Here is a 23,009-nt window from a genome sequence, read left to right on the forward strand (position 1 = left end):
TCGTTAAAGAGAGGGGGGGACCTCATGTCCATGTTATTAGAGAGAGGGGGGACCTCATGTCCATGTTATTAGAAATAGAGAGGACCTCATGTCCATGTCGTTAGAGAGAGGGAGGGACCTCATGTCCATGTTATTAGAGAGAGGGGGGACCTCATGTCCATGTAGTTAGAGAGAGGGGGGACCTCATGTCCATGTCGTTAGAGAGAGGGAGGACCTCATGTCCATGTTATTAGAGAGAAGGAGGACCTCATGTCCATGTTATTAGAGATAGAGAGGACCTCATGTCCATGTTATTAGAGAGAAGGAGGACCTCATGTCCATGTTATTAGAGAGAAGGAGGACCTCATGTCCTTGTTATTAGAGATAGAGAGGACCTCATGTCCATGTAGTTAGAGAGAGGGGGGACCTCATGTCCATGTTATTAGAGATAGAGAGGACCTCATGTCCATGTCGTTAGAGAGAGGGGGGACCTCATGTCCATGTCGTTAGAGAGAGGGAGGACCTCATGTCCATGTTATTAGAGAGAAGGAGGACCTCATGTCCATGTTATTAGAGATAGAGAGGACCTCATGTCCATGTAGTTAGAGAGAGGGGGGACCTCATGTCCATGTTATTAGAGATAGAGAGGACCTCATGTCCATGTTAGTGGAGATAGAGAGGACCTCATGTCCATGTCGTTAGAGAGAGGGAGGACCTCATGTCCATGTTATTACAGATAGAGAGGACCTCATGTCCATGTCATTAGAGATAGAGAGGACCTCATGTCCATGTCATTAGAGAGAAGGAGGACCTCATGTCCATGTTATTAGAGATAGAGAGGACCTCATGTCCATGTCATTAGAGAGAAGGAGGACCTCATGTCCATGTTATTAGAGATAGAGAGGACCTCATGTCCATGTCGTTAGAGAGATGGAGGACCTCATGTCCATGATATTAGAGATAGAGAGGACCTCGTGTCCATCTCATTAGAGAGAGGGAGGACCTCATGTCCATGTTATTACAGATAGAGAGGACCTCATGTCCATGTCATTAGAGAGAGGGAGGACCTCATGTCCATGTTATTACAGATAGAGAGGACCTCATGTCCATGTCATTAGAGAGAAGGAGGACCTCATGTCCATGTTATTAGAGATAGAGAGGACCTCATGTCCATGTCATTAGAGAGAAGGAGGACCTCATGTCCATGTCATTAGAGAGAAGGAGGACCTCATGTCCATGTCATTAGAGAGAGGGGGGACCTCATGTCCGTGTTATTAGAGATAGAGAGGACCTCATGTCCATGTCGTTAGAGAGATGGGGGACCTCTTGTCCGTGTTATTAGAGATAGAGAGGACCTCATGTCCATGTCGTTAGAGAGATGGGGGACCTCTTGTCCATGATATTAGAGATAGAGAGGACCTCATGTCCATGTCATTAGAGAGAGGGGGGACCTCATGTCCATGTTATTAGAAATAGAGAGGACCTCATGTCCATGTCATTAGAGAGAAGGAGGACCTCATGTCCATGTCATTAGAGAGAAGGAGGACCTCATGTCCATGTCATTAGAGAGAAGGAGGACCTCATGTCCATGTCATTAGAGAGAGGGGGGACCTCATGTCCATGTTATTAGAGATAGAGAGGACCTCATGTCCATGTCATTAGAGAGAGGGGGGACCTCATGTCCATGTTATTAGAGATAGAGAGGACCTCATGTCCATGTTATTAGAGATAGAGAGGACCTCATGTCCATGTTATTAGAGATAGAGAGGACCTCATGTCCATGTCGTTAGAGAGATGGAGGACCTCATGTCCATGATATTAGAGATAGAGAGGACCTCATGTCCATGTCATTAGAGAGAAGGAGGACCTCATGTCCATGTTATTAGAGATAGAGAGGACCTCATGTCCATGTCATTAGAGAGAAGGAGGACCTCATGTCCATGTTATTAGAGATAGAGAGGACCTCATGTCCATGTCGTTAGAGAGATGGAGGACCTCATGTCCATGATATTAGAGATAGAGAGGACCTCGTGTCCATCTCATTAGAGAGGGGGAGGACCTCATGTCCATGTTATTACAGATAGAGAGGACCTCATGTCCATGTCATTAGAGAGAGGGAGGACCTCATGTCCATGTTATTACAGATAGAGAGGACCTCATGTCCATGTCATTAGAGAGAAGGAGGACCTCATGTCCATGTCATTAGAGAGAAGGAGGACCTCATGTCCATGTTATTAGAGATAGAGAGGACCTCATGTCCATGTTATTAGAGATAGAGAGGACCTCATGTCCATGTCGTTAGAGAGATGGAGGACCTCATGTCCATGATATTAGAGATAGAGAGGACCTCATGTCCATGTCATTAGAGAGAAGGAGGACCTCATGTCCATGTTATTAGAGATAGAGAGGACCTCATGTCCATGTCATTAGAGAGAAGGAGGACCTCATGTCCATGTTATTAGAGATAGAGAGGACCTCATGTCCATGTCGTTAGAGAGATGGAGGACCTCATGTCCATGATATTAGAGATAGAGAGGACCTCGTGTCCATCTCATTAGAGAGGGGGAGGACCTCATGTCCATGTTATTACAGATAGAGAGGACCTCATGTCCATGTCATTAGAGAGAGGGAGGACCTCATGTCCATGTTATTACAGATAGAGAGGACCTCATGTCCATGTCATTAGAGAGAGGGAGGACCTCATGTCCATGTTATTACAGATAGAGAGGACCTCATGTCCATGTCATTAGAGAGAGAGAGGACCTCATGTCCATGTCATTAGAGAGAAGGAGGACCTCATGTCCATGTTATTAGAGAGAAGGAGGACCTCATGTCCATGTTATTAGAGATAGAGAGGACCTCATGTCCATGTCATTAGAGAGAAGGAGGACCTCATGTCCATGTCATTAGAGAGAAGGAGGACCTCATGTCCATGTCATTAGAGAGAGGGGGGACCTCATGTCCATGTTATTAGAGATAGAGAGGACCTCATGTCCATGTCATTAGAGAGAGGGGGGACCTCATGTCCGTGTTATTAGAGATAGAGAGGACCTCATGTCCATGTCGTTAGAGAGATGGGGGACCTCTTGTCCATGATATTAGAGATAGAGAGGACCTCATGTCCATGTCATTAGAGAGAGGGGGGACCTCATGTCCATGTTATTAGAAATAGAGAGGACCTCATGTCCATGTCATTAGAGAGAAGGAGGACCTCATGTCCATGTCATTAGAGAGAAGGAGGACCTCATGTCCATGTCATTAGAGAGAAGGAGGACCTCATGTCCATGTCATTAGAGAGAGGGGGGACCTCATGTCCATGTTATTAGAGATAGAGAGGACCTCATGTCCATGTTATTAGAGAGAGAGAGGACCTCATATCCATGTCATTAGAAAGAGGGAGGATGTCATTAGAGAGAGAGGATATTGCCACATGCTTTGGTAATATGTACACAAACGTATGTCATGCCAATAAAGCACATATTGAATTGAATTGAGAGGACCTCATGTCCATGTCGTTAGAGAGAGAGAAGACCTCATGTCCATATCATTAGAGAGAGAGAGAGGACGTCATGTCCATGCCATTAGAGAGAGAGAGGACATCATGTCCATGTTATTAGAGAGAGAGGGGACATCATGTCCATGTTATTAGAGAGAGAGGGGACATCATGTCCATATCATTAGAGAGAGAGAGAGGATTGCCTGCTGGCAACCTTTTTGAGGTCCATCCAGTCATGTGTCCTCTGCAGCTTGTAGAACACTAACTGGGAATGTCATGGATGGAGGCTAGAATGATCCGGGCATCATGGGACTTTTCCCCGTTACATAAAGCACATAAAGGATAATTCACACTGTTGTAATGCTGAGCAACCCCCCCTATTAAGCAATTAAATTTCGGTTAATTTTCAATGTTTTGGAAAACTAATTGCTCGAGATCGGTTCAATTATTAGAAACATTGAAACTTCGTGAACGTGAGTTTGTGTTTGTTTTTTGCATGGCAACCGGGAAGAAGGTGGCACAGTATGATAAAGTAGGCAAATCTGCTCGTTCCCGGAAGTTTTTACTCACTCAAGCCGCCTGTTGGAAATGTTGATTTTTACCATTACCACGATAATACTCAACGCAGAAAGATGACTAAGCCATGTTATAGGTTTATTTTCGTTCCTGAGAAATTGGCCGTGCCCAATTCAGCCAGTTTCTCCTGAATCTGTCAGCCGTTTGGTGGCTTTTACAATGATGCAAAGGAGAAGGATTTGTCAGTTGCTTGACAGAGCACCATTTCAAATGAGCAAATTTGAGACGTCCGGGTAGCGTGGCGGTCTATTCCGTTGCCTACCAACACAGGGATCGCAGGTTCGAATTCCCGTGTTACCTCCGACTTGGTCGGGTGTTACAGGCACAGTTGGCCGTGTCTGTGGGTGGGAAGCCGGATGTAGGTATGTGTCCTGGTCGCAGCACTAGCGCCTCCTCTGGTCAGTCGGGGCGCCTGTTCGGGGGGGACTGGGGGGAGTAGCGTGATCCTCCCATGCGTTAAGTCCCCCTGGTGAAACTCCTCACTGTCAGGTGAAAAGAAGCGGCTGGTAGTCTGCAGCCCTTCCCAGATCCGCAGAGGGGGTGGAGCAGCGACCGGGACGGACCCTTGACTTTTTTTTCAAGGAACCAGATTTTTTTCAGCACAGTTGCTAATTGTTCACACTGCTGATTCAGCAGGGAGCGTTTCAATACTGAGGTTGTTGATACAGTTCAACGTCCCAATAACAACAATGACCATAATTCATTAGGCACACTCTTTTTTTCAATGGGTGTGCTCCATTTGATCTAGAAAGTAAGTTGCATATTATTAGATTAGATTGGACTGTTTTATTAGGAATTTATTTGTCATTTCACTTCATGTACTTGCACACATGGAATGAAACAAAACATCATTTCCCCCAAGCCCACAGCAGTGCAACACAAAGACAAAAACACATATCCAGAAACTACAAGAACACATATATCCAAACTACAACACATATCCAAACTAAACACATATATCCAAACTAGAACACATATATCCAAACTAGAACACATATATCCAAACTAAACACATGTATCCAAACTAAGAACCCATATATCCAAACTAGAACATGTATATCCAAACTAGAACACATATATCCAAACTAGAACACATATGTCCAAACTAAGAACACATATGTCCAAACTAAGAACACATATATCCAAACTAGAACACATATATCCAAACTAGAACACATATATCCAAACGTAGAACACATATATCCAAACTAAGAACACATATATCCTAACTAAGAACACATATATCCAAACTAGAACATGTATATCCAAACTAGAACACATATATCCAAACTAAGAACACATATATCCTAACTAAGAACACATATATCCAAACTAGAAAATGTATATCCAAACTAGAACACATATATCCAAGCTAAGAACACATATATCCAAATTAAGAACACATATATCCAAACTAAGAACACATATATCCTAACTAAGAACACATATATCCAAACTAGAACACAAAGATCCAAGCTAAGAACACATATATCCAAACTAGAACACATATATCCAAATTAAGAACACATACTATATCCAAACCAGAACACATACACTACCGTTCAAAAGTTTGGGATCACCCAAACAATTGTGTTTTCCATGAAAAGTCACACTTATTCACCACCATATGTTGTGAAATGAATAGAAAATAGAGTCAAGACATTGACAAGGTTAGAAATAATTATTTGTATTTGAAATAAGATTTTTTTTACATCAAACTTTGCTTTCGTCAAAGAATCCTCCATTTGCAGCAATTACAGCATTGCAGACCTTTGGCATTCTAGCTTTTAATTTGTTGAGGTAATCTGGAGAAATTGCACCCCACGCTTCCAGAAGCAGCTCCCACAAGTTGGATTGGTTGGATGGGCACTTCTTGCGTACCATACGGTCAAGCTGCTCCCACAACAGCTCAATGGGGTTCAGATCTGGTGACTGCGCTGGCCACTCCATTACCGATAGAATACCAGCTGCCTGCTTCTGCTCTAAATAGTTCTTGCACAATTTGGAGGTGTGTTTAGGGTCATTGTCCTGTTGTAGGATGAAATTGGCTCCAATCAAGCGCTGTCCACTGGGTATGGCATGGCGTTGCAAAATGGAGTGATAGCCTTCCTTATTCAGAATCCCTTTTACCCTGTACAAATCTCCCACCTTACCAGCACCAAAGCAACCCCAGACCATCACATTACCTCCACCATGCTTAACAGATGGCGTCAGGCATTCTTCCAGCATCTTTTCATTTGTTCTGCGTCTCACAAACGTTCTTCTTTGTGATCCAAACACCTCAAACTTGGATTAATCCGTCCACAACACTTTTTTCCAGTCTTCCTCTGTCCAATGTCTGTGTTCTTTTGCCCATCTTAATCTTTTTCTTTTATTGGTCAGTCTCAGATATGACTTTTTCTTTGCCACTCTGCCCTGAAGCCCAGAATCCCGCAGCCGCCTCTTCACTGTAGATGTTGACACTGGTGTTTTGCGGGTACTATTTAATGAAGATGCCAGTTGGGGACCTGTGAGGCGTCTGTTTCTCAAACTAGAGACTCTAATGTACTTATCTTCTTGCTCAGTTGTGCAACGCGGCCTCCCACTTCTTTTTCTACTCTGGTTAGAGCCTGTTTGTGCTGTCCTCTGAAGGGAGTAGTACACACCGGTGTAGGAAATCTTCAATTTCTTAGCAATTTCTCACATGGAATAGCCTTCATTTCTAAGAACAAGAATAGACTGTCGAGTTTCAGATGAAAGTTCTCTTTTTCTGGCCATTTTGAGCGTTTAATTGACCCCACAAATGTGATGCTCCAGAAACTCAATCTGCTCAAAGGAAGGTCAGTTTTGTAGCTTCTGTAACGAGCTAAACTGTTTTCAGATGTGTGAACATGATTGCACAAGGGTTTTCTAATCATCAATTAGCCTTCTGAGCCAATGAGCAAACACATTGTACCATTAGAACACTGGAGTGATAGTTGCTTGAAATGGGCCTCTATACACCTATGTAGATATTGCACCAAAAACCAGACATTTGCAGCTAGAATAGTCATTTACCACATTAGCAATGTATAGAGTGTATTTCTTTAAAGTTAAGACTAGTTTAAAGTTATCTTCATTGAAAAGTACAGTGCTTTTCCTTCAAAAATATGGACATTTCAATGTGATCCCAAACTTTTGAACGGTAGTGTATATCCAAACTAGAACACATATATCCAAACTAAGAACATATATATCCAAACTAAGAACACATACTATATCCAAACTAGAACACATATATTCAAACTAGAACACATATATCAAACCAAGAACACATATATCCAAACTAAACACATATATCCAAACTAGAACACATATATCCAATCTCGAACACATATATCCAAACTAGAACACATATATCCAAACTAGAACACATATCCAAACTAGAACACATCTATCCAAACTAGAACACATAAATCCAAACTAAGAACACATATATCCAAACTAAGAACACATACTATATCCAAACTAAGAACACATACATTGAAACTAGAACACATATATCCAAACTAAGAACACATATGTCCAAACTATGAACACATACTATATCCAAACTAGAACACATATATCCAAAGCTCGAACACATATATCCAAACTAGAACACATATATCCAAACTAGAACACATAGATCCAAACTAAGAACACATATATCCAAACTAAAAACACATACTATATCCAAACTAGACAACATATATCCAAACTAAGAACACATATATCCAAACTAAACACATATATCCAAACTAAGAACACATATATCCAAACTAGAACTCATATATCCAAACTAAGAACTCATATATCCAAACTAATAATGCATATATCCAAACTAAGAACACATATATCCAAACTAGAACACATATATCCAAACTAGAACACATATATCCAAACTAAATACATATCCAAACTAGAACACATATATCCAAACTAAACAACAACAAAAAAAATTACTGTCCAGGACAACGAACACCAGCCAGGATGACTGTCGGAAATGCTGTTCTGCATGGGCTAGCAGACCACCCTCGATGTTTCCTCTTCGGGCACAGCTCCAGGCAGGGCCGTGGTCCTTGGGCCCACAGGATGCAGCAGACCAAGCTCCCCCAGCCGGTCCAGTGCCAGCTCTCCCAGCCAGACACCCTCGTCACACCTCCACACGATGACGCCAAAAACACAGTCAAGGCTAGGCAAGGCTGCCGCCAGACCGCCATCGGTGTTATCGGAACTGCCAGTCTGCATGGGCTAGCAGTTAGCTTAGCCTGCCACGCTTCCACATCCAGTCAGACCGCACATGGTGTTTCCTCTTTGGGCAAAGCTCTGGGCAGGGCCGTGGTCCCTGGGCCCACAGGAAGAAGCAGACCAAGCTTTCTTAACTGATCCAGTGCCAGCTCTCCCAGCCATCAGACGAAGACAAAATCTTAGACGCAGACATGGACAAAGACACTGCATGGACGGTACTGGGTGCGGCTGCCACAAATGTATGTTCGCGTCGCAGTCTTCCCACACCAGAAGCCACATGACCAAGGCCGGTGGAACAGCAGACACTCCGCATATTATCATCAACAATACAGTTACACAATAACAGAAACAAACTTATTACGCACAACAAGTAGGTGAATGGTAGTATGCATGCCAGTGGTGTGTGAGGAGGGGACTATCGGGAGGAATTCAGAGTCCTGATAGCCAGGGGGGAGCGCCTCCCTGAGGGAAGGAGCTGCAGCCCGGGTGGGGAAAACTGCTTGAATGGAGTCCCGGCGGCAGTTATTATCTTGAATCCCATCTGATGATAGCAGATGATAGCAGATAGTGTGGCAGAAGTTGTTGTAACAATCCGGAGTTGTCTCAACACAATAACTTTTCAGTTTGTTTTCAGCCATACCATCCATCCAAAGCAGTCATTGGACAGCAGACGGGGAGGCACCCTGGACAGCCTGCCAGACCATCACACAGGGCCAACACCCAGACACACACACACATTAACACCTAGGGACAATTTGATACGGCCGATTCACCTGACCTACATGTCTTTGGACTGTGGGAGGAAACCGGAGCCCCCGGAGGACGACCCCCCCAATGTTGGGCTACCCCGGGGCTCAAACCCAGGACCTTCTTAATGTGAGGCGACTGCATTAACCACCGCGCCACCGTGCCCCCTCAGCCATACCAGCCCATTATAACAGATGTGTTTTACTAGTCTTCCATTGTTCGCTGTGCTGTTGGTACCTGTGGCACTTTGTTTACTCGGCACACTTAGCTGTTGATTCAGAAAGGCGTGCCGAAATTAAATGTAGTGGAAACCACGCCCATCTGGCATAAACCGGCACTTTGCCTGATGGGTTTTGGAGCTCACCCAATGTTCCACAAAGCGCTCCTACAGGAGGTAACAGATGTGTTGTGGCCGAGAGAGAAAGGGGAGAAGGAAAGAAAGGTGGCCATACAAAGTGGTGTGTATCCCTGATACAGGGCTGTGGTCAGATTACTACCAGAGTTGGGGCTTTTCTCCCAAAAAGGGGGCTTTTTATCCCTAACACAGGATCCCTTACGCAAGCCTTTGACCTACCACGGCTACAAATACACCATGCTCGTGGACGACTCGCCACATAGTGGATATTTCAGGCGTAAAAACAGAATATCTTCATAACTATGAACTGATTATGCTGCTGTAGAAACCCTATCTGCTGCTTGGTTTCATCGAATACACTTGAGACCGTATGGATCTTTCATTTTTTGGGGGGTAGGTTACCCACAAAATGGTTGTAAACATCGGCTAAAATTGGTGGCGTTCGGATGGAATTCAAAACTTACTTTTAGACCGACTGGAAATCAAACCAAATTCAGGAAAACCCCCCCCCCTTTTTCTCCCGAATTGTATCCGGCCAGTTACCCCTAAATTCACGGAAAACACTACTCGCTGGACACGACCCGGGCGTGTCATCTGCACCGCAGGGGAAGTGGCGTGACCTCATCCTGCAGGAGCCTGTCAGCCCCTCCACCACTCAGGTCGGTGGATTCATCGCTTGTACTCCACCTGACTTCCCTGTTCAACGACTGGCTTGAAAATAGAAACCAACACGTGAATACTTGCACATATTATCCAGGTTTCTCACTACATGAATCCATAATGCAGACCACATTAATCATGTTGTTTAGCCGGTGCCATTGTGTGAGAGTGGCATGACATGCAGAATTTTTGGGGATTTTTTTCCCCCTTTTTGGCCAGTTACCCCACTCTTCCGAGCCGTCCCGGTCTCTGCTCCACCCCCTCTGCTGATCCGGGGAGGGCTGCAGACTACCACGTGCCTCCTCCCATACATGTGGAGTCGCCAGCCGCTTCTTTTCACCTGACAGTGAGGAGTTTCACCAGGGAGACGTAGCGCGTGGGAGGATCACGCTATTCCCTCCCCGAACAGGCGCCCCGAGCGACCAGATGAGGCGCTAGTGCAGCGACCAGGAAACACACCCACATCTGGCTCCCCACCCGCAGACACGGCCAATTGTGCCTGACCAAGCCGGCGGTAACACGGGGATTCAAACCGGCGATCCCCGTGTTGGTAGGCAACGGAATAGACCACTACGCCACCCAGATGCCACGACATGCGGGAATTTCTAGCTATTAATTTTCTTATTCATGGTTAAAATTCCTCCAATGACTGCTGGGATAGGCTCCAGCATCCCCGCGACCCTGAGAGCAGGATCAGCAGTTTGGATAACGGATGGGTGGATGGGTGGGTGGATGGATCGAATTGTCTTATTAATATAAATTTAACATTTCACAATGTATTGACAAAACATGTTAGTATTATAAATCTGTATCGTTTACTGATATTTCCATATATTTGAGCAGTCATACGTCGTCCAGCTCAGTAAACTGGTCCAGGGTTTGGTCAGAAACCACGTCGACCCATCTGGGACTGTGCTTTTGCAGAACGTAGCGGGACATTTTTTGCCACTGTTACAATCAGCTACACCTTGTCTCTCTGGCACGCAGGCACAACGGTTCGCTGGCCAACGGGGACAAGGGTCGCAGAAGAAGTCGGCTGGCGCTCTACAAGAGGCCCAAAGCCAACGGAGTCAAACCCGACGTCATCCACAATGTCTCAACCCCTCTGGTGTCGAAGGTAAGAGACCCCAACTGCCTTGTTACCCAACAGGATGCAGTGATTCCTATTGAAGTCCTGCAGGAGGCTGTGTTATTGCTACGGAGGGGGTTAAAGGGGATCTCCCTCTGTGCCTGTCTCAGTCCTTGTTCTTAGTTTCACTGCAGGCAAAAGCCAAACATCTCATTTCAAGACTATGAGAGCAGTGATTTAAGGTAGATGTGGGGACGGGGGAAGCTAAATGTGAAAGTCAGACATTTTGTTTAGTTGCAGAATTGGGGGGGTTTTTTTGTACATTTTTTTTATGAACACACTACTAGATTTACAGGTTACCATTTTTAATTTTCCCCACCCACCCTTCCACTCTCCCCCGACCCCTGCACCTCAACAGAAACACAGCATACAAAGCAAAAAAAACATATACTATATATCTATATAAAGGGGAAGACAACAATAACCATTGTCTCCCCCAATAGCGAACATCAAAAACAACCACTACAACAGCAATAATAATAATAACAATAATAATAAAATAATAATAACAATAACAATAATAATAATAATAATAAAACAATAATAATAACAACAATAATAATAATAATAAAACAATAATAATAACAATAATAATAATAAAACAATAATAATAAAATAATAATAACAATAACAACAATAATAATAAAATAACAATAACAATAATAATAACAATAATAACAATAATAATAACAATAATAATAACAATAACAGTAATAATAATAATAATGATAACAATAATAATAATAACAAGAATAATCTGCAGTAATCTGCCCTCAAACACCACCTGCACCCCAGGAGGCCACAGTCCCAGAAGTGTGTACCCACACATTGATGTATGTACCCACACATTGTTATACCTGCATGTATGCCTGCCAACATGAGGGTGATTCTTCAGTTTGGCGTACTTCTGGCTTTTGCGATTTTTAAAAAATAAAAAATAAAATTCTCTAAAATCTGTTTTTCTTTTTCAAAAGCTCTGTTAAGTGGTGTGGGACAAATATCTTAGCGGAGCTTTGATCGTCCTACAACACAAGTTTCATATCATGATGCTTTTTTCAACGTAACAGCAAAATGTGATGTAATGACATGTGACGATAACGACACGCGATGTAATGACACGCGATGTAATGACACGTGATGGTAATGACACGTGACGATAATGACACGTGATGGTAATGACGCGCGATGTAATGACGCGCGATGTAATGACACGTGATGGTAATGACACGTGACGATAATGACACGTGATGGTAATGACGCGCGATGTAATGACGCGCGATGTAATGACACGTGATGGTAATGACACGCGATGGTAATAACACGTGATGGTAATGACACGGGATGTAATGACACGTGATGGTAATGACGCGTGATGTAATGACACGTGATGGTAATGACACGTGATGGTAATGACGCGCGATGTAATGACACGTGATGGTAATGACACGTGATGGTAATGACAGTTTTCACTTTTTGGAGAAAAATTTGGCTAGGTCTTAGACTTGCTAAGCTAACTTGTTAGCTAGCATACAACGTACAGCGGATATAGGTGAATGAAGTGACATGTCTTATTTGTGAACTACGATACTCCACTAGTGACTTGTGTGGTAATAAGGTCTTTATACTGTCAGATCAGGACATACAAATCTACACATCACATGTGTGCATATGAGAAAGTCACGCTTCCGCCATGACTGCTCACGCGCCTCTGGCACTTCTAGTTTCCATGGCAACCACATTGTTGTTGTTTGAAGAAACGTTGCTGGTCTAAAATGTTGGGTGTGATGTAATGACAGATGTATGAGGGACAGCGATATTTAACTATACAGGTGTGCAAATTGCACACATATAAACCATATGAATGTGAAATTTGTCTTTTTAAATTATTATGAGAAAATGCAAAGTAAAGCTTTAATGAATTTAACCATTTTTATTACTTTATTATAGAGGGCAGGTTAAAAGGTCTGGGTTGGGGACAAAACCACAACAGTGAAATTCTGCCACATTTGAATTTTCAACAAACTGAAAAAGTATGAAAATGTCCTCACTGAGACACAAATCCTTTTTCATAGCTAACACAACCTAACTAAAAATTCAATAACTGTTTTTTCAAAAAAATAAATAAAAGAAATTCTTGAAAATCTACCCTGGGGACAGAAACACTCCCTTAACTGAAGACTCACCCATAAACACACACCCAATGTACCTATAGACACACTAGCTGTATACCCCTCTATACACACTACATGTATACACCTCTATACACACTACATGTATACACCGCTATACACACTAGCTGTATACCCCTCTATACACACTACATGTATACACCTCTATACACACTACATCTATACACTCTACATGTAAACACCTCTATACACACTACATGTATAAACCTCTATACACAATACATGTATACACCTCTATACACACTACATCTATACACACTACACGGTTACACCTCTATACACACTAGCTGTATACACCACTATACACACTACATGTATACACCTCTATACACACTAGCTGTATACACCTCTATACACACTACATGTATAAACCTCTATACGCACTACATGTATACACCTCTATACACACTAGCTGTATACCCCTCTATACACACTAGCTGAATACACCACTATACACACTACATGTATACACCTCTATACACACTAGCTGTATACACCACTATACACACTACATGTATACACCACTATACACACTACATGTATACACCTCTATACACACTAGCTGTATACACCACTATACACACTACATGTATACACCTCTATACACACTACATGTATACACCTCTATACACATTAGCTGTATACACCTCTATACACACTACATGTATACACCCCTATACACAATACATGTATACACCTCTATACACACTACATGTATACACCTCTATACACACTAGCTGTATACACATCTATACACGCTACATGTATACATCTCTATACACACTAGCTTTATACCCCTCTATACACACTACATGTATACACCTCTATACACACTAGCTGTATACACCTCTGTACACACTAGCTGTATACACCTCTGTACACGCTACATGTATACACCGCTATACAAACTACATGTATACACCGCTATACACACTAGCTTATACACCTCTATAAACACTACATGTATACACCTCTATACACACTACATGTATACATCTCTATACACACTACATGTATACATCGCTATACACACTACATGTATACACCTCTATACACACTAGCTGTATACCCCTCTATACACACTACATGTATACACCTCTATACACACTACATCTATATACATTACATGTATACATCTCTATACACACTAGCTGTATACACCTCTATACACACTACATGTATACATCTCTATACACACTACATGTATACATCTCTATACACACTACATGTATACACCTCTATACACACTAGCTGTATACCCCTCTATACACACTACATGTATACACCTCTATACACACTACATCTATATACATTACATGTATACACCTCTATACACACTAGCTGTATACACCGCTATACACACTACATGTATACACCTCTATACACACTAGCTGTATACACCTCTATACACTAGCTGTATACACCTCTATACACACTACATGTATACACCCCTATACACACTACATGTATACATCTCTATACACACTACATGTATACGCCTCTATACACACTGGCTGTATACACCTCTATACACACTAGCGGTATACACCTCTGTACACACTACATGTATACACCGCTATACAAACTACATGTATACACCGCTATACACACTAGCTGTATACACCTCTATACACACTACATGTATACACCTCTATACACACTACATGTATACATCTCTATACACACTACATGTATACATTGCTATACACACTACATGTATACACCTCTATACACACTAGCTGTATACACCTCTATATACACTACATGAATACACCTCTATACACACTACATCTATACACACTACATGTATACACCTCTATACACACTAGCTGTATACACCTCTATACACACTACACGTATACACCTCTATACACACTACATCTATACACACTACATGTATACACCTCTATACACACTAGCTGTATACCCCTCTATACACACTACATGTATACACCTCTATACACACTACATCTATATACATTACATGTATACACCTCTATACACACTAGCTGTATACACCTCTATACACACTAGCTGTATACATCTCTATACACACTACATGTATACATCTCTATACACACTACATGTATACACCTCTATACACACTACATGTATACACCTCTATACACACTAGCTGTATACCCCTCTATACACACTACATGTATACACCTCTATACACACTACATCTATATACATTACATGTATACACCTCTATACACACTAGCTGTATACACCGCTATACACACTACATGTATACACCTCTATACACACTAGCTGTATACACCTCTATACACTAGCTGTATACACCTCTATACACACTACATGTATACACCCCTATACACACTACATGTATACATCTCTATACACACTACATGTATACACCTCTATACACACTAGCTGTATACACCTCTATACACACTACATGTATACACCTCTATACACACTACAATGTATACACCTCTATACACACTAGCTGTATACACATCTATACACACTACATGTATACACCTCTATACACACTACATGTATACACCTCTATACACACTAGCTGTATACACCTCTATACACACTACATGTATACACCTCTATGCGCACTATATGTATACAGCTCAATACACACTACATGTATACACCTATATACACACTAGCTGTATACACATCTATACACACTACATGTATACACCTATATACACTCTACATGTAAACACCTATAAACACACTAGCTGTATACACCTATATACACACTACATGTATACACCTATATACACACTAGCTGTATACACCTCTATACACACTAGCTGTATACAGGCTAGCTGTATACACCTATATACACGCTAGCTGTATACACCTCTATTCACACTACATGTATACACTTCTATACACACTAGCTGTATACACCTACTATATACACACTAGCTGTATAGTCATACACACACATATCCCAGAACAGTACACAGTTATGTAAACCACATCACACATTCCCTGCTCCAGTCCAGTGGAGTCCAGTCCAGCGGGTAGTTGTAGTCCAGTAGGATTAAGTTGCAGCATTGAAGCTGTGGCTGCTCCAGCCCAGTGGAGTCCGGTCCAGTGGGTAGTTGTAGTTCAGTGGGGTGGAGCACATATAAGTTGCAGTATTGTAGCTGTGGCTGTGTCCCACCACACTGATGGACGAGTTAGAAGGGACATGCTTGACTCTAACAGCAGCCCTCAGGTCAAGTGGTTTATTGCAGCCTGGTAATATGTGCGGGTGGTGTCGACACCTTCCCTCGTGGGTTTTGCTACCGATAAAAACACCATTTAAAAAGCAGAAAGGTGCAGGAGGTGACTGCTGGTATTTCCTGTTGTTGCACTGCAGTCCGGTATTGACCCGCCAGGGGGGATGAGGGGTAGCCACATCATCCATCTTTTTCCCCCCCTCCGCTTCTTAAGACGTGTCTCCAGCCTTGCTTTTATCTGGTTTTACGTTAATTACTTGATTTCTGCTTGCTGAGTTGAATCATGTGTCGCTGCGCTTACTTGTTTCCAGGTCACTTTGTTCTGGAAGGTTCTGTACAAATAAGGTTGATCATCATTACAATAAAAAACAACAAATTTGACCATTTCGCTCTCCAGCCCCTTCATAATAAGAATTCATCGGAAAGGCGTCCGGGTGGCATGGCGGTCTATTCCGTTGCCTACCAACACGGGGATCACCGGTTCGAATCCCCGTGTTACCTCCGGCTTGGTTGGGCGTCCCTACAGACACAATTGGCCGTGTCTGCAGGTGGGAAGCCGGGTGTGGGTATGTGTCCTGGTCGCTGCACTAGCGCCTCCCTCTGGTCAGTTGGGGCGCCTGTTCAGGGGGGAGGGGGAACTGATCCTCCCTCACGCTACGTCCCCCTGGTGAAACTCCTCACTGTCAGGTGAAAAGGAGCGGCATGTGGTAGTCTGCAGCCCTCCCCGGATCAGCAGAGGGGGTGGAGCAGAGACCGGGACGGCTCAGAAGAGTGGGGTAATTGGCCAAGGACAATTGAGGAGAGGCGGGGGGTGTCCAAAAAAAAAATAATTCATGGGAAAAGAAGGAGCGAAGGGGACAACCAGTTGGCTGTCTGGGCAGAGTGTCCTGCAGCTGTCCCTCTGGTCAGAGTGTCCTGCAGCTGTCCCTCTGGGCAGAGTGTCCTGCAGCTGTCTCTCTGGGCAGAGTGTCCGGCAGCTGTCTCTCTGGGCAGAGTGTCCTGCAGCTGTCTCTCTGGGCAGAGTGTCCTGCAGCTGTCTCTCTGGGCAGAGTGTCCTGCAGCTCTCCCTCTGGGCAGAGTGTCCTGCAGCTGTCTCTCTGGGCAGAGTGTCCTGCAGCTGTCTCTCTGGGCAGAGTGTCCTGCAGCTGTCCCTCTGGGTAGAGTGTCCTGCAGCTGTCTCTCTGGGTAGAGTGTCCTTCAGCTGTCTCTCTGGGCAGAGTGTCCTGCAACTGTCCCTCTGGGCAGTGTCCTGCAGCTGTCTCTCTGGGCAGAGTGTCCTGCAGCTGTCTCTCTGGGCAGAGTGTCCTGCAGCTGTCTCTCTGGGCAGAGTGTCCTGCAGCTGTCTCTCAGGGTAGAGTGTCCTGCAGCTGTCTCTCTGGGCAGAGTGTCCTGCAGCTGTCCCTCTGGGCAGAGTGTCCTGCAGCTGTCTCTCTGGGCAGAGTGTCCTGCAGCTGTCTCTCAGGGTAGAGTGTCCTGCAGCTCTCTATTTGGGCAGAGTGTCCTGCAGCTGTCCCTCTGGGTAGAGTGTCCTGCAGCTGTCTCTCTGGGCAGAGTGTCCTGCAGCTGTCTCTCTGGGCAGAGTGTCCTGCAGCTGTGTCCTGCAGCTGTCCCTCTGGTCAGAGTGTCCTGCAGCTGTCCCTCTGGGCAGAGTGTCCTGCAGCTGTGTCCTGCAGCTGTCCCTCTGGGCAGAGTGTCCTGCAGCTGTCTCTCTGGGCAGAGTGTCCTGCAACTGTCCCTCTGGGCAGAGTGTCCTGCAGCTGTCTCTCTGGGCAGAGTGTCCTGCAGCTGTCTCTCTGGGCAGAGTGTCCTGCAGCTGTCCCTCTGGGCAGAGTGTCCTGCAGCTCTCTATCTGGGCAGAGTGTCCTGCAGCTGTCCCTCTGGGTAGAGTGTCCTGCAGCTGTCTCTCTGGGTAGAGTGTCCTTCAGCTCTCTATCTGGGCAGAGTGTCCTGCAGCTGTCTCTCTGGGCAGAGTGTCCTGCAACTGTCCCTCTGGGCAGAGTGTCCTGCAGCTGTCTCTCTGGGCAGAGTGTCCTGCAGCTGTCTCTCTGGGCAGAGTGTCCTGCAGCTGTCTCTCTGGGCAGAGTGTCCTGCAGCTGTCTCTCAGGGTAGAGTGTCCTGCAGCTGTCTCTCTGGGCAGAGTGTCCTGCAGCTGTCCCTCTGGGCAGAGTGTCCTGCAGCTGTCTCTCTGGGCAGAGTGTCCTGCAGCTGTCTCTCAGGGTAGAGTGTCCTGCAGCTCTCTATTTGGGCAGAGTGTCCTGCAGCTGTCCCTCTGGGTAGAGTGTCCTGCAGCTGTCTCTCTGGGCAGAGTGTCCTGCAGCTGTCTCTCTGGGCAGAGTGTCCTGCAGCTGTCCCTCTGGGCAGAGTGTCCTGCAGCTGTCCCTCTGGGCAGAGTGTCCTGCAGCTGTCTCTCTGGTCAGAGTGTCCTGCAGCTGTCCCTCTGGGTAGAGTGTCCTGCACTTGTCTCTCTGGGCAGAGTGTCCTGCACTTGTCTCTCTGGGCAGAGTGTCCTGCAGCTGTCCCTCTGGGCAGAGTGTCCTGCAGCTATCCCTCTGGGCAGAGTGTCCTGCAGCTGTGTCCTGCAGCTGTCTCTCTGGGCAGAGTGTCCTGCAGCTGTCTCTCTGGTCAGAGTGTCCTGCAGCTGTGTCCTGCAGCTGTCTCTCTGGGTAGAGTGTCCTGCAGCTGTCCCTCTGGGCAGAGTGTCCTGCAGCTATCCCTCTGGGCAGAGTGTCCTGCAGCTGTGTCCTGCAGCTGTCTCTCTGGGTAGAGTGTCCTGCAGCTGTCCCTCTGGGCAGAGTGTCCTGCAGCTGTCTCTCTGGTCAGAGTGTCCTGCAGCTGTCCCTCTGGGCAGAGTGTCTTGCAGCTGTCCCTCTGGGCAGAGTGTCCTGCAGCTGTCCCTCTGGGCAGAGTGTCCTGCAGCTGTCCCTCTGGGCAGAGTGTCCAGCAGCTGTCCCTCTGGGCAGAGTGTCCTGCAGCTGTCCCTCTGGGCAGAGTGTCCTGCAGCTGTCCCTCTGGTCAGAGTGTCCTGCAGCTGTCCCTCTGGTCAGAGTGTCCTGCAGCTGTCTCTCTGGGTAGAGTGTCCTGCAGCTGTCCCTCTGGGCAGAGTGTCCTGCAGCTGTCTCTCTGGGCAGAGTGTCCTGCAGCTGTCCCTCTGGGCAGAGTGTCCTGCAGCTGTCCCTCTGGGCAGAGTGTCCTGCAGCTGTCTCTCTGGGCAGAGTGTCCTGCAGCTGTCTCCTTGCTGTGTAACCTGGATAATGTGTTTTGCATCGACAGGCTCTCAGCAACAAAAGCCAGCACAGCATCTCCTACACACTGTCACGGAGCCACTCTGTCATTGTGGAGTACACTCATGACACCAACACAGACATGTTTCAGGTCAGTGGCTGCTCTCACACACACACACACACACACACACACAAACACACACACACACAACCATACGCACAACACGTGCCGTGCCAACTTGACATTTTAGGTGTGACCTGCTGTGGAAACCGAACACCAGAAGTCAAACGAAGGGGAAGCCAGCAGGGCGTCGTCTCGCTGACCCTGCAGGATGCACACAGAAAAAAACAAAACACGGCGTCCGGGTGGCGTGGCGGTCTATTCTGTCGCCTACCGACACGGGGATCGCCGGTTCGAATCCCCGTGTTACCTCCGGCTTGGTCGGGCGTCCCCACAGACACAATTGGCCGTGTCTGTGGGTGTGAAGCCGGATGTGGGTATGTGTCCTGGTCCCTGCACTAGCGCCTCCTCTGGTCGGTTGGGGTGCCTGTTCAGGGGGGAGGGGGAACTGGGGGGGAATAGCGTGATCCACCCACGCGCTACGTCCCCCTGGTGAAACTCCTCGCTGTCAGGTGAAAAGAAGCGGCTGGTGACTCCACCTGTATGGGAGGAGACGTGGTAGTCTGCAGCCCTCCCCGGGTCGGCAGAGGGGGTGGAGCAGAGACCGGGACGGCTCAAAGAATGGGGGTGATTGGCCAAGTACAGTTGGGGAGAAAAAGGGGAGGGAATAAAAAAAACACACATGCTCTACATACACTACACATGTGATGTACACACACACACACAAAAAGAGGTTCTGCCTACACACAAACCGCCCTCGCTTTTCTCCCCCCGGCCACATGTGTCACCAGGGAGCGTTGAAAGCCATTTGTTAGCGGCCGCCTCTGAATCCTCCAGAATGCCGAGTCATGACAGAGCCGGGATTGCATCAGGCGAGCCGGAGAAAGGGGAGGGGGGAGAAGGCAGGGAGGGATGGTGAGAAGGAGAAAATGTGAGCTAGTGTGAGGTGGTGGTGGTGGTGGTGGGGGGGGGGGGGGAACTGAATACGAGCGAATGAGTCAAGCTTGTCGGCTTTAAGCAGCTCACAGCGTCAGTTAATTTCTCCTGTCTTGTCTCTCATCCAGGTGATGAATGTGAGGCCCCTAACTCCACCAGATGGAATCGAGCAGGCTCGAGCCCGGTCTATTTCTGTCCGCCTGTCTCCCTTTTTTCTTTCTCCCTGGCATCAAACCTCTTTTGGGTCCCTGACTTAAAACGGATACAGAAATAACCGAACATTCTCGACAGCATATGAGGGATGACAGATGGGTTCAAGGTGGAGGTGGGACTACGTCAAGGATCGGCTCTGAGCCCTTTCTTGGTTGCAATGGTGATGGACAGGTTGACGGACAAGATCGGGCAGGAGTCTCTGTGGACGATGATGTTTGCGGATGACATTGTGATCTGTAGTGAGAGTAGGGTGCAGGTGGAGGAGAGCCTGGAGAGGTGGAGGTGTGCACTGGAGAGAAGAGGAATGAAAGTCAGTAGGAGCAAGACGGAATACATATGTGTGAATGAGAGGGAGGACAGTGGAATGGTGAGGATGCAAGGAGTGGAGGTGACGAAGGTGGATGAGTTTAAACTGTCCAAAGTAACGGGGAGTACAGAAGAGAGGTGAAGAAGAGGGTGCAGGCAGGGTGGAGTGGGTGGAGAAGAGTGTCAGGAGTGATTTGTGACAGAAGGGTACCAGCAAGAGTTAAAGGGAAGGTTTACAAGATGGTTGTGAGACCAGCTATGTTGGCACTGATGAAAAGACAGGAAGGGTTAGGGTTAGGGTTAGGGTTAGGTGAGGTGGCAGAGATGAAGATGATAAGATTTTCATTGGGAGTGATGAAGAAGGACAGGATTAGGAAGGAGTATATTAGAGGGACAGCTCAGGTTGGACGGTTTGGAGACAAAGCAAGAGAGACAAGATGGAGATGGTTTGGACATGTGTGGAGGAGAGATGCTGGGTATACTGGGAGAAGGATGCTGAATATGGAGCTGCCAGGGAAGAGGAGAAGAGGAAGGCCAAAGAGGAGGTTTATGGGTGTGGTGAGGGAGGACATGCAGGTGGCTGGTGTGACAGAGGGAGATGCAGAGGACAGGAAGAGATGGAAACGGGTGATCCGCTGTGGCGCCCCCTAACGGGAGCAGCTGAAAGTAATAGAAGTAGTAGGTTCTCAACAGCATATATGGGACTTGTACATTTTTTGATGTTTCATTACTGTTCTGCCCTGTGTGATGGCCCGGCGGCCTGTCCAGGGTGTCTCCCTGCCTGCTGCCCAGTGACTGCTGGGATAGGCTCCAGCACCCCCGCGACCCTGAGAGCAGGCTAAGCGGTTTGGATAACGGATGGATTATTGCCCTTGCGGGGGGTGTAGATATCATGTCTCCTTGTATATGAGCGAGAGGATAAGAGAGTTGTAGTCCTGCCACGCCTCTACACTCATAACTCCACAACTGATACAAGGTAGATTTTCCTGCCATTGTTACTGATGCTGCCATTGCAATAACCCCTCTCCATTTGCCTTTCTAGATTGGCCGATCTACGGAAAGCATGATAGACTTCGTGGTGACTGACACAGCGGGCAGCAGCGGCGGTATTGGCAGTGGTGGGCAGGGCCAGGGAGCTGTCGGGGAATGCGGAGGAGGAGGCCAGTCGGCCCAGAGCACCATCTCCCGCTACGCCTGTCGCATCATGTGCGAGCGCAGTGCTCCGTACACGGCCCGCATCTACGCCGCCGGCTTCGACTCGTCCAAGAACATCTTCTTGGGGGTGAGTGCTCTCCCCGGGCACAGGAATCCTTTCTCCGGTTGGTCACCGGCAGGGGCGCCCGGGAACCCCGACGGCCCCAGAAGTGAGCGAGAACGTGGCAGAAGGAGTGTTGTTGCACTGTCCACCAGTGATGTCATAGCTGTGAGGATGAGCCTCAGCAGGCGTGACGGGGAGGGGGGCACTGTGTTCTACATGAATGCGTGATTGTGTGCGGGAGGGTATCTCCGTAAGTGTTGCTAAGGTTGGTCCCCTTCATTTCCTGTGTAAAACTTTGTTCTGGACACTCGTGGCCGCAGAAGCAGCAGCGTTGCGTTCTTGTTTAGTTCGTTCTGTGAG

The 23,009-nt window shown here is 46.3% G+C and overlaps 1 protein-coding gene across 3 annotated transcripts in view; it reads left to right on the plus strand.

Annotated features, from left to right (window-relative positions):
• peli3 (pellino E3 ubiquitin protein ligase family member 3) overlaps nt 1–23,009 on the plus strand; it is a 43,143-nt gene that overhangs the window by 14,491 nt on the left and 5,643 nt on the right. For 2 of the 3 annotated variants that reach the window (XM_056300110.1, XM_056300112.1), the window contains exons 3-5: nt 11,049–11,178; nt 19,865–19,966; nt 22,434–22,673. In XM_056300110.1, coding sequence (XP_056156085.1) covers nt 11,049–11,178; nt 19,865–19,966; nt 22,434–22,673 — 472 coding nt within the window. The remainder of the gene's footprint in view (nt 1–11,048; nt 11,179–19,864; nt 19,967–22,433; nt 22,674–23,009) is intronic. The other variant, XM_056300111.1, reaches the window with a different exon arrangement.

The sequence above is a fragment of the Lampris incognitus genome, chromosome 20 (assembly GCF_029633865.1).
Source record: "Lampris incognitus isolate fLamInc1 chromosome 20, fLamInc1.hap2, whole genome shotgun sequence".
Taxonomy (NCBI): Eukaryota; Metazoa; Chordata; class Actinopteri; order Lampriformes; family Lampridae; genus Lampris; species Lampris incognitus.